Source organism: Pelophylax lessonae (assembly GCF_965119305.1).
Source record: "Pelophylax lessonae genome assembly, chromosome: 11".
NCBI classification, from domain to species: Eukaryota; Metazoa; Chordata; class Amphibia; order Anura; family Ranidae; genus Pelophylax; species Pelophylax lessonae.
In genome coordinates this window covers 52,387,189-52,403,409 of record NC_138778.1, presented here as the reverse complement: position 1 = coordinate 52,403,409, position 16,221 = coordinate 52,387,189, and the positions used below count along the sequence as shown (strand labels likewise).

The 16,221-nt window shown below is 40.4% G+C and overlaps 1 protein-coding gene across 1 annotated transcript; it reads left to right on the top strand.

Moving 5' to 3' along the window:
- The first annotated feature begins 635 nt into the window (after window positions 1-635).
- RBM12 (RNA binding motif protein 12) lies at window positions 636-12,477 on the top strand. Its single transcript, XM_082272607.1, has 2 exons — window positions 636-714; window positions 9,319-12,477. The coding sequence occupies exon 2, from the start codon at window positions 9,341-9,343 to the stop codon at window positions 12,065-12,067; it is 2,727 nt and encodes a 908-aa protein (XP_082128733.1). The 5' UTR covers window positions 636-714; window positions 9,319-9,340; the 3' UTR covers window positions 12,068-12,477.
- The last annotated feature ends 3,744 nt before the right edge of the window (window positions 12,478-16,221 follow it).

Here is a 16,221-nt window from a genome sequence, read left to right as displayed (position 1 = left end):
TATGCTGTTGGAGGTTGAGATGGATGCATTTTAAGAATTCCTATGACCCTTTACTTAACACTTCTTTTGTTTTTGCTTCATACTATTCTGTTCCACTGGGGATGGAATATCTAGATAGGGAGTGAAGTCATGCAAGTAGCTTATCGATTCAAATGAAGAGTGGCATTCTCAGTTGTATTTGACCTATTCAGACTTTGCATGACCTATTTTATTTACATTTTGTTCCCCCTCAAACTCAGCATTGCTGACTGGGTTCAAACCTTTGTTATAGGCAGTCTAAGTGTCATGTCCTCTAAATGAAAATTGTTTTCTTATTCTGGTCTCATTAATCGCTATACATCCAGATCTGTGGGTGTATAGGCGCATTTTTCTTTAGCTACAGAACAGAATTCAAAATGACATGGAGTTATTTTTTAATGCATTCTTAGAATTCGATTTTGGTTTGTTTGGGTATCAGAAACAAAATGCATTTTGATTAGAATGGAATGCCTTTGTTTATTCCGAATAAAATTTTGATTTTCCCAGTGAATTTTGTGATGGGAGTATATTAACAATTTTTTCTTTGGATGCAGAATGCATTATCTGAGAATGTAATATGTTGATTTTCATGCTTGCCTTAATTCATTTTTTTTTGCAGTCCATAAAGATTTTTTAGTTGCCCACAGGATTGACTCTCCCAGACTGGTTAAGAAAATAATATCCGATTAATCGCAGGTAAGATTCTAGATCAACTATATTAAATAGAATGCACTAATAGTTTCCCAACTTCTGATGCTTGATTTGCCAAGTGAGATTGTCAGAACAGTAGGCTATATAAATGCATTAGCATATAATTCACCTTGGTACTTGTATCTGATTTTTTATTTTTAAGTTTAATTTAAACTTTTTTGTCGGCCTGTCTTATTTCTTAGCCCCCCCCCCCCACGATCTTAAAACAGCATGTCCTCGATTCTTACAGAGCTGTTCTCTGCTCACTCACAGCTGTCAAAAAAAAAAAAAAGAGCCTCCAGCAAATATTTGTCAACATTAAGGCTGCTAGATAACTATTAACACAATGTTTAAGCGCCCATTCAGACTGGCCCGACACGACTTTGTGGGGCGACCTCTGAAGTCGCGGTGCACAGGGATCAAGGGAGTGAGCTGAGCTAGCGGAGTCCACCGAGTGGATCCACTCTGTGAGAAAGGGGCCTTACAATGTATTATTTTGTTCTTTTAGATCAAAGGAATTAACTTCCGTCTGTAAGTGAGGGCAGTTTAATCTCTTATAGACTAAGCCTTTTTTTGACACTTGTTGCTTACAAGATAAAATCAGTATTTTTTTGCTAGAAAATTAGAACCCCCAAATTAATATATAATATACATTTTTTTTTTATTTTTATCAGAGACCCTATAATAATGGCAATCGTTTCAATCTTTTATGTCACACTGTATTTGCGCAGAAGTTTTTCAATCGCAGTTTTTTGGGAAAAAATACACTTTAATGAATTTAAAAAAAAAAAAACTAAACCGTAAAAGTTAGCCCAATTTTTTTGTATAATGTAAAAGATGATGTTATACCGAGAATCGTGATCTTTTTTATATGCCACAAAATTGTGATTCTCATTTTATGCAGAACTGTGCAGCTCTATTTCAGACCTTGTCCTTTTTATTAGGTGTTATAAAACTCTGTCTCTTCAGGCCTCAGACATGTTTACATGTCTGCTTTTTTTTTTTTTTAAGCCTGTGGTTGCTTTCCTATGCTTCTAGCGCTGCCACTAAGGCCCCTTCCACACGGAGGGGACCGTATTGCGATCTGCTCCGGCACTTTTTTTTTTTTCATGGACACGGATGACATTTGTGTCATCCGGTCCGTATGTCCGCATATCATCCCATCCATTTGCAGATGATATACGGACATAATGCATGTCTATGTGATTGCGGATGACACCGCTGACATCTGATTTTGCGTCCTTTCGGTTTTTTTTTAAACGGAAGAAAAATAGGGTTCTGTTCCGTTCCAAAAAAAACAGAACTGAAAGGACGCAAATCGGATGTCAGCGGATGGTCATCCGCTGACATCTGCAATCCCATTGACATACATTATGTCCGTATATCACCTGCAAACGGATGGGGTGACATACGGAAAGGGGTCTAATGAATATTTTCATCGATTAATTGGCCTACTTTGATTAAAACCTCAAAAGTGTAGTGTATAATTTAGTTATAATGCAATAGTTAAAATTCCTGAAAATTTGTATGCAGTGGTAAATACAAATAAGCAGCTATATGTTTGGGGAGCAAAATATCTAATCCACTAATTAGAGGCTGAATCTGGTACGTATCATCCGACTCAGATGAAAATTTAAAGAAAAAAAAATGAAAGCACTAAAACACTGCAAATTTTCAGACAGGACTGTATTATAATATTATGCACTATAGACTCGTCATAGGCAGGTAGATTGATACAAGCTTCCTGCGCCTGTTGTCACTAAGACCTTTAGTAGTAGCAGCAGCAGCATGCTGTTTGTATCGCCTGTCATGGTGGGATTAAACAAGAATTAGCCCTTTTATAGTACAAAAAGAGCAGATAATCACTACTATAAGGGCTACATTTATACTGTGAAACTCCTCTCCAAAAGTAGGATCTGCCGGACTTTTTTTTAACTAGGAGTTAGACATGAAGCAATTTAAAGGGTGGGGATAGCCATCTTTTTATATTAAAGTAGTACTATAAGGCTGAGACTTTTTTGCATGGATATAATCCTTTTAACTACTTCAAGACCAGGCCTATTTCTGACTTTTGTTTACAAGTTAAAATCAGTATTGCTTGCTAGAAAATTACTTGGAACCCCCAAACATATTTTTTTAGCAGAGACCCTGGAGAATAAAATGGAGATTGTTGCAACATTTTTGTCACTGTATTTGCGCAGCGGTCTTACAAATGCAATTTGTTATGGAAAAAATTCACTTTTTTTTTAGTTACCAAAAAAAAAGAAAAAATCGTACAGTTGGCCCAAAATTTTTGTATAATGTGAAAGATGTTATGCTCGGTAAATACCTAACATGTCACGCTTTAAAATTGCGCACCCTTGTGGAATGGTGACAAACTACGGTACTTAAAAAATCTCCATCGGCGACACTTTTAAAAATGTTTACAGGTTTCCTGTTTAGCGTTAGAGGGGGGTCTAGTGCTAGAATTTCACTATAACGGTTGCAGGGATACCTCACTTGTAGTTTGAACAGTGTTTACATATGTGGGTGGGACTTGCGTATGCACTCGCTTCTGCGCGCAAACTCGGAGGGATGGGGCACTTTAATTCTTTTTTTTTTTTTTTTTTTTTTTTTCTCTACCCCAATTTTTTTGGATAATTTTTATTCCTATTACAAGGACTGTAAACCTTGTAATAGAATTAAGCAAGACAGGGCCTCTTTATTGTTAGATCTGGGGTCAAAAAGACCTCAGATCTCACATTTACAATAAAAAGCAAAAAAGTCCTTTACATTTACCAAAAAAAAGTGGCCCTTTAAAGCCGTTAGGCCAAAATGTCAGACATCGCTGCGGTCCTCCAAGGGCATAGAGTCGAGTGTGGGCCATCTTTCCATCAATCGACTTCTTGCCCATCATTTCAGGGCATCGAATCGTTTCCCCCTTTACCAAGGGTTCCGGAAAGCGGCAGGCGGGGGTTTTACTGTGACAAATCCTCCCCTGGGACCACTTTTATCGGACGCCAAATCGCCCACTGTATAAAAAAATTCTGGGGTTATGGCAGCTAACTGCTGCCATAACCCCGGTATTTAATGTCAAAATAATAACCTCTATACAGTGGGCAGTCCCACCAGTCCCTCCAGTCTATCAGGCTCCAGCTTCTCTGGCCCCGTTCACACTGGGGCGACGCTACTTCCCAGGGCGACCTCTTGGGTCACGGCGCGCTGCTCGCACCGCGACCTCGGAGCGGCCGGCACGGACTTCATAACATTGAAGTCTATGCAGGTCGCTCTGAGTCACCCCAAAGAAGCTCCGGACCCTTTTTCTAAGTCGGAGCGACTTGTGTCGCTCCTATTAGAACGGGTCCATAGCTTCTCTATGGAAGGCGACCAGTCAGGCGACCAGTTCGCCTGACAGGTCCCCCCAGTGTGAACGGGGGATCTGGGTTCAGATGCTGATCTTCCTGCACAGAGCCGTTAAAGTGGTTGTAAACATTGGATATTTTTTTTTAAACAACAAGCATGTCCTAATTACCTGCTCTGTGCAATGGTTTTGCACAGAGCAGTCCCAATCCTTCTCTTTAGAGCCTTTTTAACCACTTTCCGCAAAATCGCGTACCTGTATGTCATTTTTGCTGAAGTGCTTGCACTGCAGGCCTCGCCCAGTACCATTTTTTTTTTTTTCGAGCCGGCGGTTGGCTAAGCAGCAACTAGGCTGTTATTACAAGCAATGGGAGGACACATTCTCCTCCGCCTTAAGTGGCTCACCCGGGCTCTCCCGTCTCCGAGTGTACCTGTCACTGCCTATTACTGTCGCAAGGGATGTGTATATTCCTTGTGACAGCAATAAAATTGATCAGAATTTAATATTTTTTTTTAAAGGGACAGGGTTAAAAAAAAAACAAAGAAACTTTAAATCTCCCCATCCCTCTGTGCTTGCGTGTCAAAGCATACGCATATGTAAGTCACGCCCGCAAATGTAAACGGTGTTCAAATCAGAATGTCATGTTTTTGAAGTGCACTCTTTGTTTGTGCTGATAATCACTGGGGCTGGAAATGCAGGAAAATCTAAAATTTTGGGTTTTCATCAGAACAGCTTTGGAAGGAAGTTTCTCTAACTTCCTGTTGTGTCTGTAAGACCATATCTGTAATAACCAAGATCTTGGCTTTTTTGTGACCTGTTTTGCATTAGATATTGAATTTTTTTTCCCCCCCATAGCAAACATAAACAAGCATAAAATATACTTACATGCTCAGTACGCTACACTTGTTTCTGCAGTCCTGGGCCCATTCACACCTCCTGCTTTGTGGCAACGCTGGTTTTAAAGTACAGTTTAGCTCAGTGCATTGTGCATTCATTCACCCTTTAGGGTGCCATTGAAAAATGAATGCACAGTGGTGCAAGGTTGCTGCAGTGCATGCACTGGCTGCATTTACAACACAGTGTATATACGACTACGTAGTGCATTGGTTAGGGCTTTTATTAGGGATGCACCGAAATTTCGGACACCGAAATTATCGGCCGAATATGAGCCTATCCCATTTCGGCCGATAATGGGTTAACAGTGCCGAAATTAATATGGCCGCCGTGAGGAAGGAGGAGGGCGCAGCGCAGGGCACGTTTTAAAAGTCCCGCCTCTGGCCGGCCGCCCGCCTCTCGATGGCGTCCCTACTAGATGTGTGCGTGAATGAAGGGACATACCAGGTGGGAGGGTGGGGCGAGCGGCCGCTAATTGATTATAACTATGTGATCCTTCCTGTCAGCGGGACTGTGTGTGAAATTCTGTGAATGAGAACTGACCTGACACCGGGCGGGGGGAGCGGCCGCTAATAACTATAACTATGTGAGCCTTTCACTTCCCTGTCAGCAGAGATAGATGCCTGACAGGGCAGTGAAAGGCTCACATAGTTACAGCTATTAGCGGCCGCCCCCCCCCCCCCCCCCCCCCCCGCCCGGTGTCAGGTCAGTTCTCATTCACAGAATTTCACACACAGTCCCGCTGACAGGAAGGATCACATAGTGACAGCTATTAGCGGCCGCTCGCCCGCCCGGTGTGTCAGTTCATTCATGTACAGATCGTAGTAGTGACATCACCGGGAGGCGGGCGGCCGACCAGAGGCTGGACTTTTGAATAATGGACACAGTGACCGGAGGAGCTGAGTGAGTAGGAAAGGGGACGCTGAGGCTGATGCAGGGGGGGGGGGGTGATAGCTGAAGCAGCTTACCATTGGTATTTGTATTAATCATGCAGCATGAGGGGATTAATGTATTGTCACTGCTGGTCACTCATCTATTAGTGACCGACCAGTGGCAGTTAATTAACCCCTTTGTGCTGCATTAGTGCAACCAGTATCAGTGCAACCAGTGTTAACACTGATACTGGTTGCACTAATGCAGCACAAAGGGGTTAATTAACTGCCACTGGTCGGTCACTAATAGATGAGTGACCAGCAGTGACAATACATTAACCCCCTCATGCTGCATAATACAAATACCATTGGTAATTTAACCTATTGCCAACCCATCACAGTACATATACTGTGACAGGGTGGCAGCGACAGGTGTACGTCGCTGCCTGTTTTTGGCTTATGCTCTTGTTCCATCTATTTTAAAATTATTTGGGGGGAAAAGTCATTTTCGGTTTTCGGCCAATGGCATCCTGCATTTTCGGTTTCGGCCCAAAATTTTCATTTCGGTGCATCCCTAGCTTTTATCGTAGCCTGTCCTGATTTCCTGAGATCTCGGCTTTGCAGCACACTTGGTGCTGCCCATCTACATGTTGGAATACCTCAATTAACTTTTTCTTCGTTAAATTCTGCATGGGTAAAAAAGTAAAATTGTCCCAAATATTATAAGGTTTTTTTTCGCAAGCAATTTTGCCAGTTGTATGTGTACCAGAAAGCATTGCAACAGATGACATTAGATCACCAAAGGTAAATCGAAATTTGAGGGAAATATACAGAAATTCAATGATTTATTTTTTGTTCGACTCCGTTCACACTGGTCAGGGATTCTATTCCCACATTTTCTATTACACATACAACTGTGTGAGAAATGTGCAAAAGTGATTGCCCCTTTTTGAAAATCACTCCATGCCAAAGCGCACTGTATTTTATATGTATTGGTACGCGCTTTAGCAAGATGCATGGAGGGGCCATATTGGACAATGGGACTGCTGCAATGGGGCTGCACTTTTTTGTGCATTCTGGGAAATACAATTCTAAGTTATCCACTTTAGCGGCTGCATGTAGAAGATTCTCTTAAAAGAGAGTGGTCATTTCTAGGTGAGGAAAGACTTTTGATGACTGGATTGTGTACAGTACCGTGCCCACAAAAATGTTTGTCAGGCTATATGGTAGTTTTTTATCTCGTGTGTAGCATTCTTTTCCTTTCCTTTTTTTTTTTTTTTTTCCTTCTAAAGATAAAATGGCGTGCAATTCTTTTAGGTGCAGAAACTGCTAGATTTCCTTCCCTACGCTTGCTTTATGAATGTATTTTGCTTATTAATGCAATTTTTTTCCCCCAAAAAATGCATGTGAAATGTGGTTGACGTTCTTTGTGGCCCCAATGTGCAAACGCAAAAAATTTCAGATTTTGTTGATTTAATGGGACTGCATAAAGAAGGGCTGGTTGGTGGTTCATGTGACAGAATACATACTTTTTTTATAAAGAAAAATGCACAAGTAATAATGGAGGTTCAGTATACTCAGACATAGTTTACGATTATCTGCTTCCTCACCTCAGGTCACTACAAACCTCTCAAAATCACAAAACTACAGCACTCAAAATCGCCCAGTACCAGTGCACCAAATCTATATACCACTTATTTGATGCGCTGTCCTAGAACATTTAAGTGGTATACACTACAGACCTCTACATGTGGACTTCAAAATTGGAAACTGAATGTTTTAGGCGATATTCACACCAGCGATTTAGGCTGGTGCGAATCGTAGCAGAAGGAATCAAATTTCTGCTGCATTTCTAAGCTGCTAGGGGCAGCCGCCAGCCCCATTTAATAAAATGACTGGTCACTGGCAGCCGCACCTATTATGCACAGCTAGCAATTGCCTTTGGTGAGTTCAGCAATGATCACTGCAGATAATCACTGGCTGTGTAGGGAGCTGCAAATAGTTGCACCCAGGCGACCTGTCATGGTGAATGGGGCGACAGCCACACCTAGCCGCTCAGAGCTGCAGCAGAAATGTTTTTTCTGCTGCTAAAATTCACACCAGGATAAATCACCAGTGTGAATGTAGCCTTAAAAGAGAAGTGCACATATCCTTATACCCTACGTCTTAGACCCATACTTCAATGTTGTGGTCCACTGCAGTGTTTAAATCCTAGCAAGGGATTCCTTGTGGAAAGCTGTAATGCAGATGTGTTGGGGCTCTGTTTATTAAATGGCAGCACAATGCACTTCAAGTAGGAGTAATCTCCCTAGTATGACTTTTGCCTATAGGTAAGCCTGTAGTAATAAGGTTTACCTATAGGTACAGTAAACAAGCACTGTTTAGGAGATATTCACTTTAGATGCAGCCAGTGACATCACCAGCGCCTGTGCTCTGAAGGAACTGGTTACCTATTCTGTTCCTTCAGAGCCATGCCGTAAACAGTGACTGCCATGCATTCACGGGAGTGACGTCATCGCTGGCTCAGCCAATCAATCGCCGAAGCCCGCAAACCCAGAAGAAAGATCGGACAGGTTGGTGGCGAAAACCAGCTTCTACACGTTGCCTGCTCTCTACTACCATCTGATATATTGATGATGTGGATCTAAATTTGTATCCTAGAAAAAGGTCCTAGAAATGGGGTGACATGTTCTACCCAAATATCTCCCCATTGAAACTATTTCCCTTTACTTCCAATTCCTAGTTAGGAAATTACCCAAACCCTTTCCATTTTTTTTTTTTTTTAAGAACTCCTGAAAAGAGAATTGTATGGAATTAGTAGGTGCTGTTTTTTTTAATCTAATAACCCACATATTCAAAATAGGTTTAATGATTACTTGTAAGCAGTTTGAGGAAAATTAAAAGCACACTCATTATGGTTTTATTATATATTGTATTATGTTACAAAAAATACTTAAGGCCTAAGTTTAGTCTTTGATATAAAGTTCTGCTGATAGCTGCTGCTTTGGTTGAAATCTGAGGCAAAGACTGAGACTGTACCATGGCTTTTGTCAATGAAAAGCAATCTATGAATAGAGGACAGGTGGTTAAAAGGAAGGTCTGCCGCCTCTATTCATAGAAGCTTTGATACCTTAGAGCTATGATTTTGGATAAAACGCGACTAAAGCAGCAGCAGCCATCAGCACAAAGGACACTCAACATTGATATTAAGCACTGTCCCTTGTACTTTTTTTTTTTTTTTTTTTTTATATGAATAAACTTAGGGTTTAACATTTTATTTTAATCTTTAGTGACCCCCCAGCCCAATGTAATTTTTATTTCATCATTTAATATCTATTTTGGGTTTGCCTGGATATCCAACATGTTGTTCATTGTCTGTTGGAATGATATTTGTATTTTAAAACTTCTCTGCACATAAGCTATAACTGCAGTGTGCACAATTTAGACTGAAGGTATAATTGTACGATTGAGTCTGATGTGGACATTGCCTTTTTTCATCTGCAGGTGTTTGTTATTACAGTTCAACATGGCTGTGGTCATCCGTTTGCAAGGTCTGCCTATAGTGGCTGGGACCATGGACATTCGGCACTTCTTCTCTGGATTAACCATTCCTGATGGTGGAGTACATATTGTAGGGGGTGAACAGGGTGAGGCATTCATCGTATTTGCCACTGATGAAGATGCACGACTTGGCATGATGCGCACAGGTGGCACAATCAAAGGGTCAAAAGTTTCATTGTTGTTGAGCAGTAAGACTGAAATGCAGAACATGATTGAACTTAGCCGTAGGCGTTTTGAAACTGCTAATGTTGATATTCCACCTGCAAGTTCTAACCGCCCTGGACCTCCACCTAATCCAGCAATGAGCAGCAGTAGCTCTGTAATGAACCGGGTCAGTTTGCCAACAACTGTACCTAATTTTAGTAGCCCTTCCACAAGCACAGTTTCTACAGTTACTACTGTACATGATAGCACTAAGAATGTTCCAACTTTTTCTACTGCCAATATTGGAAATGCTCCACCAAATTTAGGTGGGGCTTTTTGCAATCCAACATTTACTTCTCCTATGCCCAGTGTTGCTCCTCAGCTGCCTGCTGTACCACCACCTCCAATTCCTCCAATGCCAACCTTACCCACACTGCCACCAATGCCTTCCATACCTCCTATACCTGTACCCCCTCCTGTATCTTCATTACCTCCAGTCCCACCTGTCCCTCCAATACCCCCTGTTCCACCAGTCCCACCCATCACTGCTCTCCCTCCACTGTCTGGAATGCCACCTTTGAACCCACCTCCAGTAGGAGTTGGACCTTTGCCTACAGGAATGAATGGTTCTGGTTCACAAATGAGTAATTTGAATCCACTGTTTCTTGGTCCTGTAAATCCAATGCCTTTGGGTTCTCAGAATGCAGTCAAACAACATCCTCCGCCTTTGAATCATGATGATCCATATGTATCGCTTCATGACTTACCTATTCCGGTGTCAGAAGGAGATATCAGGGAGTTCTTTCATGGTTTACGTGTAGATGGGGTCCTTATTATTAAAGATACCATGGGTCGCTTCACTGGTAGCGCAGTGGTGAAACTTCTAACACCGCATGACACGTTTGAAGCTTTGAAACGGAATAGAATGATGATGGGGCAGCGTTTTGTTGAAGTCACCCCAGCGTCTGAGAGACAGTGGGTGATGTCTGGAGGGAACCTTATCAAAATTGGTACAGGTCTCCATGGACCATCACATGGACCCTCCCATGGACCATCACATGGACCCTCCCATGGACCATCACATGGACCCTCACATGGACCTTCCCATGGACCCTCCCATATTATGCAGCAGTCGCATACCAGATCTAAATCTCCCAGTACTAGGCAGCGTTCGAGGTCAAGATCCCCCCATGAGCATGGTTTTTGTGTATTTTTGAAAGGGCTACCATATGAGGCAGAAAACAAGCATATCATTGATTTCTTTAAAAATTTGGACATTATTGAAGACAGTATCTACATATCTTATGGACCCAATGGAAAAGCATCTGGTGAAGGTTTTCTGGAATTTAGAAACGAGGGAGATTATAAAATTGCATTGAACAAGCATAAGCAATATATGGGCAATCGTTTTATTCAAGTTCACCCAGTCAATAAGAGCCAAATGGTTGAAAAGATAGAATCGCTTAGGAAAAAACAGAGTTACAATTACATGGACCATAAAGATGCTCTTCTTGATATGGGGTTAGAGAAGCATGCACCTAGGTTGTGGGCACATCTTTCAAATCTACCTTATAACATTGGTAGAAAGGATGTATTTCAATTCTTTCATTTAGAAGGGATTGGAGTTGAGGAAAACGGTGTACAAATTCTGATAGATAACAATGGCCAAGGCTTAGGACAGGCTGTTGTTCAGTTCAGGAGTGAAGATGATGCTCGTAAATCTGAGCGCTTGAATCGCAAGAAGCTTAATGGGAGAGATGCTTTTGTGCGTATAATAAATAATGAGGAGAGGAAAGAAATTGAGAGCAATCCTCCTATTCAAGGGAGAAAGGGTTTTAAAATGCAAAATTATAGCAATTCTCCACCTGATACAATAAGAGGAAGTGGAGATGAATTTTCTTTCTTGAGTAGTAACCTAAAAGACAACAATGGTCAAAATTTTCCTTTCTCTAGTAAATTCAGTGGACCAAGTAGTAATTTTGGTCCGCCTGGTCCACCACCTGGAATGGGGAGTGGTTTCGGAGATACGAGGCCACCACCATCGGGGTCTTCTAATGTACCAAATTCCCCACTCGATCCCCCAGGATTCGGAAGTGGTCCAGGCAATTTCAGTGTTCCTCCATCTAGTTTTGGAAATGGACCCCCACCTTTTGGAAGTGGTCCATCCGGTACAAATCCACCTCCTAACTTTAACACAGCACCTCCAAACCTAAGTGGTCCTGGGGTTTTGAATGCTCCTCCAGGGTTTGGGCCAGGAAATCTGCAAATTGGTGGTCCTCCAGGCTTTGGCTCTGGGTCTGGAAAGCCAGGTCCCACAGTAATAAGAATTCAGAATATGCCTTTTACAGTTTCTGTAGATGAAATTTTGGATTTCTTTTATGGTTATCAATTGATACCTGGCTCTGTGTGTTTAAAATATAGTGATAAGGGATTGCCTACCGGTGAAGCCCTGGTGGCATTTGAATCCCGTGATGAAGCAATGGCAGCTGTGGTGGAATTAAATGATCGGCCAATAGGAGCAAGGAAAGTTAAGCTTGCTTTGGGTTAGATTATTGAAGATGGGGATGAACAAGATGTTATAAACTGTGACTGACACATACTTTTAGTTTACTTGAGCAAATTGCTTCGCATTGTATTGTTTTACATGGTGCCCTATGTGTATTGAACAACTGTTTGCTAATCATTGCAGCAATTATTTTATATGCTTAAACAAATTGCTTTGGTCAAATGTAACATTAGGGGTGTTTTTTTTTTTTTTTCCCTTTCCGACAGTGTTATTCTGACAAGGCACAGGTGAATAAAATCATGTTGTTCTGTATTTTTTCCCAAATGAAGCTAGTAAATTTGGTGTCTTTCAGATTTGTACAAAGTTTACATTTTTTTTTTTCTTTTTTAATCGGATATTCCTAGTCAAATGCATTATAGAGGAGGATTTTCTATTATGTTTTATAGCTCCTTTTTGTTGATGTGATATGACTTTTTGCCACCACCTTTTGAAGGAAATTGTGATTGCATAGCCATTCAATCCCTTTCATGGCGAGGGGTTTGTTATTGATCTGTGGCTATAATACTTTGTATAGCTGGGTACACTCAGAATACAATAGCGCAGCAGGGAAGATCACTGCACCAACGTTGCTTGTTTGTATGGCGCTGTTTTTTTTTTTTTTCTCGTTCAACCTGCTGGGTTGAATAAAAAAACGATCTGTGTGAACCCAGCTTGAACTTGGTCAGTCACTGACCTGAAATTAGTAGGCAAATGAGAATCCCCAACCTTACAGGTTACATACTTATTCAGTCCTTTAAATTTTCAGAAGTGGCAAACGTAATTTTCTAAATCAACTGTTCGTAACCAACTGGTACTTTAATCAAAGTGATATTAAAGATTTCCAATATTGCATTTTTTATAGCAAGACTTCATCTTTACTGCTTTAAAGAGGCTATTATATATTTAGTTGACTTTTTTTTAACTGGTCCTTGTCAAAATGATCAACAATCTGTATATTTGTGTCTAAAATTTTCTTCATTTGAGAAGTAGACTGGTTCCACTGGTTAGTGAAAATCTGAGCTGGTGTCAAAGCTTTCATTCCCTTGGTTTGTTAAATTTTCACATTTTGTACAATCTGTTTATCTTTTGAGGAGATGACAGTGCAGAAACTGAACATGCTTTTGTTCAATGCTGATTTGACTAAATGCTGAATGAAAAGGATGGTTGCTCTGCAGATTTCCTTTTTCCTTATTTGCTCTTGTGTTTGTTTCTGTAATGCTTTCATCAATCCACATGGATGTGCTACCCCAAGTTTTTGTTTTGGCATCTGAATGCTAACTGTACATAAGTTATGTTCTCTGTTAATAAAATGTATGCCAATGTCGATATTCAACTTGAATTTTTATACTTTGTATGGTGTGATTTGGGATTTTTTTTTTTTTTGTTTTTTTTTGTCCCAGGTAAGATCAGACATTGGGTGTAATATTATGGAAATTGCCTAATTAAAACACTACGGTTGTACAGTTTATAAAAGCACTGCTCTGCTCCATAAGTTTGATTCATGAGAAGCAATTTTTCATATGAGAAATGTATATAATACAGTAGTGTTTCCCTCATTTTTACAAAGCATTTTGTGATGCATGTTTTAATTTGCGTTGCCTAGCTTTGTAATTCTGTCTGTTTTAAAGCAGCAATGACTAAAGCTTGTAAAATGTAAGCCTTACCAAAGTACATGTGTATCTGGAACAGGTTAGAATTATTTTACTTTTTTTTTTTTTTTTTTTTTTAACGGTTATATTTACAATTGTAATAGCTCAGCTTGTTTTGGTTTAAAACATTTTCACACTTTTTTGAAAATGTATTTTCTTAATGGTTTGTCTTCAATGTTAAAGAAATAAAAAAAAAAAAAAAAAAAATTGTGGATTCTATGCATTTAAAAGCATGAAATAAAATGTGTTTTGTCCTTCGTTTACATTGTGTACGACTGCTTGCTAAGCAGATAAAGGGAGTCTTGAGCAGGCTTGCTGAGCTTTGCATTTTGAACTGTAAAGCCATTGTTCAAATGTGGATCATGCTTAAGTCCTTTTTTCAGTTTTTTTTTTTTTTTTGATTACCAGAAACGTATCATGCGAATGTATTGCCTTTGTTTCACCTCACAAATGCCAGGTTGTATTGCTTTACAGGATGAGTTACAAGGCATTAGCTAAAAATCAGGTTATTACATATGTTGGCATTAAAACATTGAATATCATTCATCATAATACAACATTTTTTTATCTTTTAAATGTTGCAATGTCTTAAGCTATAGCAAGTGTGGTTGATCACATGCTGATAAATAGAACATGGATGGTTTGTTAAAGCCATAACGTGCAGCCCATCAGAGGAGTACCTTTCTCGGCTGATGTCTTTCAAGCTAAGGATAACATCAGTGGGTTTGTCTGAGGACTTCGACACATCCAGTTTTATGTTCATGTGAGAATGTTTCTTTCATTTTTGAAGCCTGCTTCTTGTTTGGTGTAATTTCTTAAAATGTAAAACGCACAACAGGTTCGCACGGACCTTTTCACACCACATTGTCATTTCTACCTTTTTTTTCTTTTGGTGGTTTGTTCAGAAATTCTTGGGGCTTTATATTGAAATTGTTCTGCCAACCAGATGCTTGCATTTGATTTAGCAAAATGAGGGAAACCTGCCATATTGGCTTATTGCAACTTTGTCATTTTGAGGTTCCAAAGTAATAGGATGTATACTTGCCTTTCTGGTGGCCTTAAAACTCTGCTGTGTTGCCGATCTCCAGTTGCTGCAGGGACCTGATGATTATGCTGGGTGTGTTGAGTAACTGCTCCCCTGCTGCGCGCTGTAGTTCCTCCCGCCGGATGCTACATCCTTGTAGGACCTTAGGTCTGACAGGAAGAACTACAGTGCAGTGCAGAAGGTATTTGACACAACCAAAATGCCGGATACCTACAGTGTCAAGAGTTCTTCAGCACAGCAGAGTTTTAAGGCTGAAGTTAAGTATACATCCTCTTTTATAGTCTCTTTACTTTATTTAGGACCCCATAGTGACAAGGTTACTTTATATCAGGAGTGCTATAAAATCAGGTGAACCCAATTAATTTAAATTGCGAAATTGTGAAAAAATTCATATAAATGTAAAATAGCAAGTAATATAATACTTCCAAGGTGCAAAAACAAAAGTGATAAAGTGACAAAATAACTTGATGTAATATAACTGTCCTTTTTAAAAATCAAACCAGCAACTGATGAACTTGAATGTGCAATGAAGTTAAATGGAGAGATCCACCACCAGGTTTAAACCATCAGCGTATGCCTCTTACCAAATGTGTTGGACCAATAATTTATAATGGTCACAAGCATATGTGGTAAACCCAAGAAGCCAGCATCAATTACAAGTGATTGCCACACGATAGTGGATCCAATTGTAACCAAATATAATGAAGGGTAAAAGCAAGCCTTCATAGTGAAGCCGATTTAACTTTACATATTAAGAAGTAGTATTAACCATTTAAGGACCAGGCCGATTTCTGACCACTTGTTTACAAGTTAAAATCAGTATTTTTTGCTAGAAAATTACTTGGACCTCCAAAAAGATAGATATAGATGGATCGAATATATATATATATTGGCAGAGACCCTGGAGAATAAAATGGAGATCGTTACAATACTTTGTCACACCATATTTGCGCAGCTGTCTTACAGATGGAATTTTTTGGGAAAAATGCTCTCTTCTCTTTTGCTCATTGACGGACCCAGCTCCTGATTCTTTTTAACCATTGGGCTATACTGCCCCCTACAGGTGTAGGACACTAGGCAGGAAAAAGCTTTACTATGCCTATGGGCGTTCCCAGGGGGTATACATCTGCTCTCAGCTATAGGCACTAGTTCTTTGCTGGGATCTCTGGTCCTATGGATTTTTTCTTTTTACATTTGAATTTTTTCCTATTATGCCCTCCATGGAGGGCGACCCCCTTGTTTTTTTGCGTGGTCCATATGTGGGTCCTTAGTCGGCGTCCCCTTTGCGGGATCGTAGTTGGGAGCCTCCCCTGATATTTTCTGGGTGAACTTGGTATATAGTGACCCTACTGGGTCTACGTCCACGTACCTTGAGTGCTCGTAGTGAGGATTATTCCTCTGCTCCTATAGCCACGCATAAAAAGGCGCTGGTTGATGCACTGTCTGTGTGGATGGTCCAACCT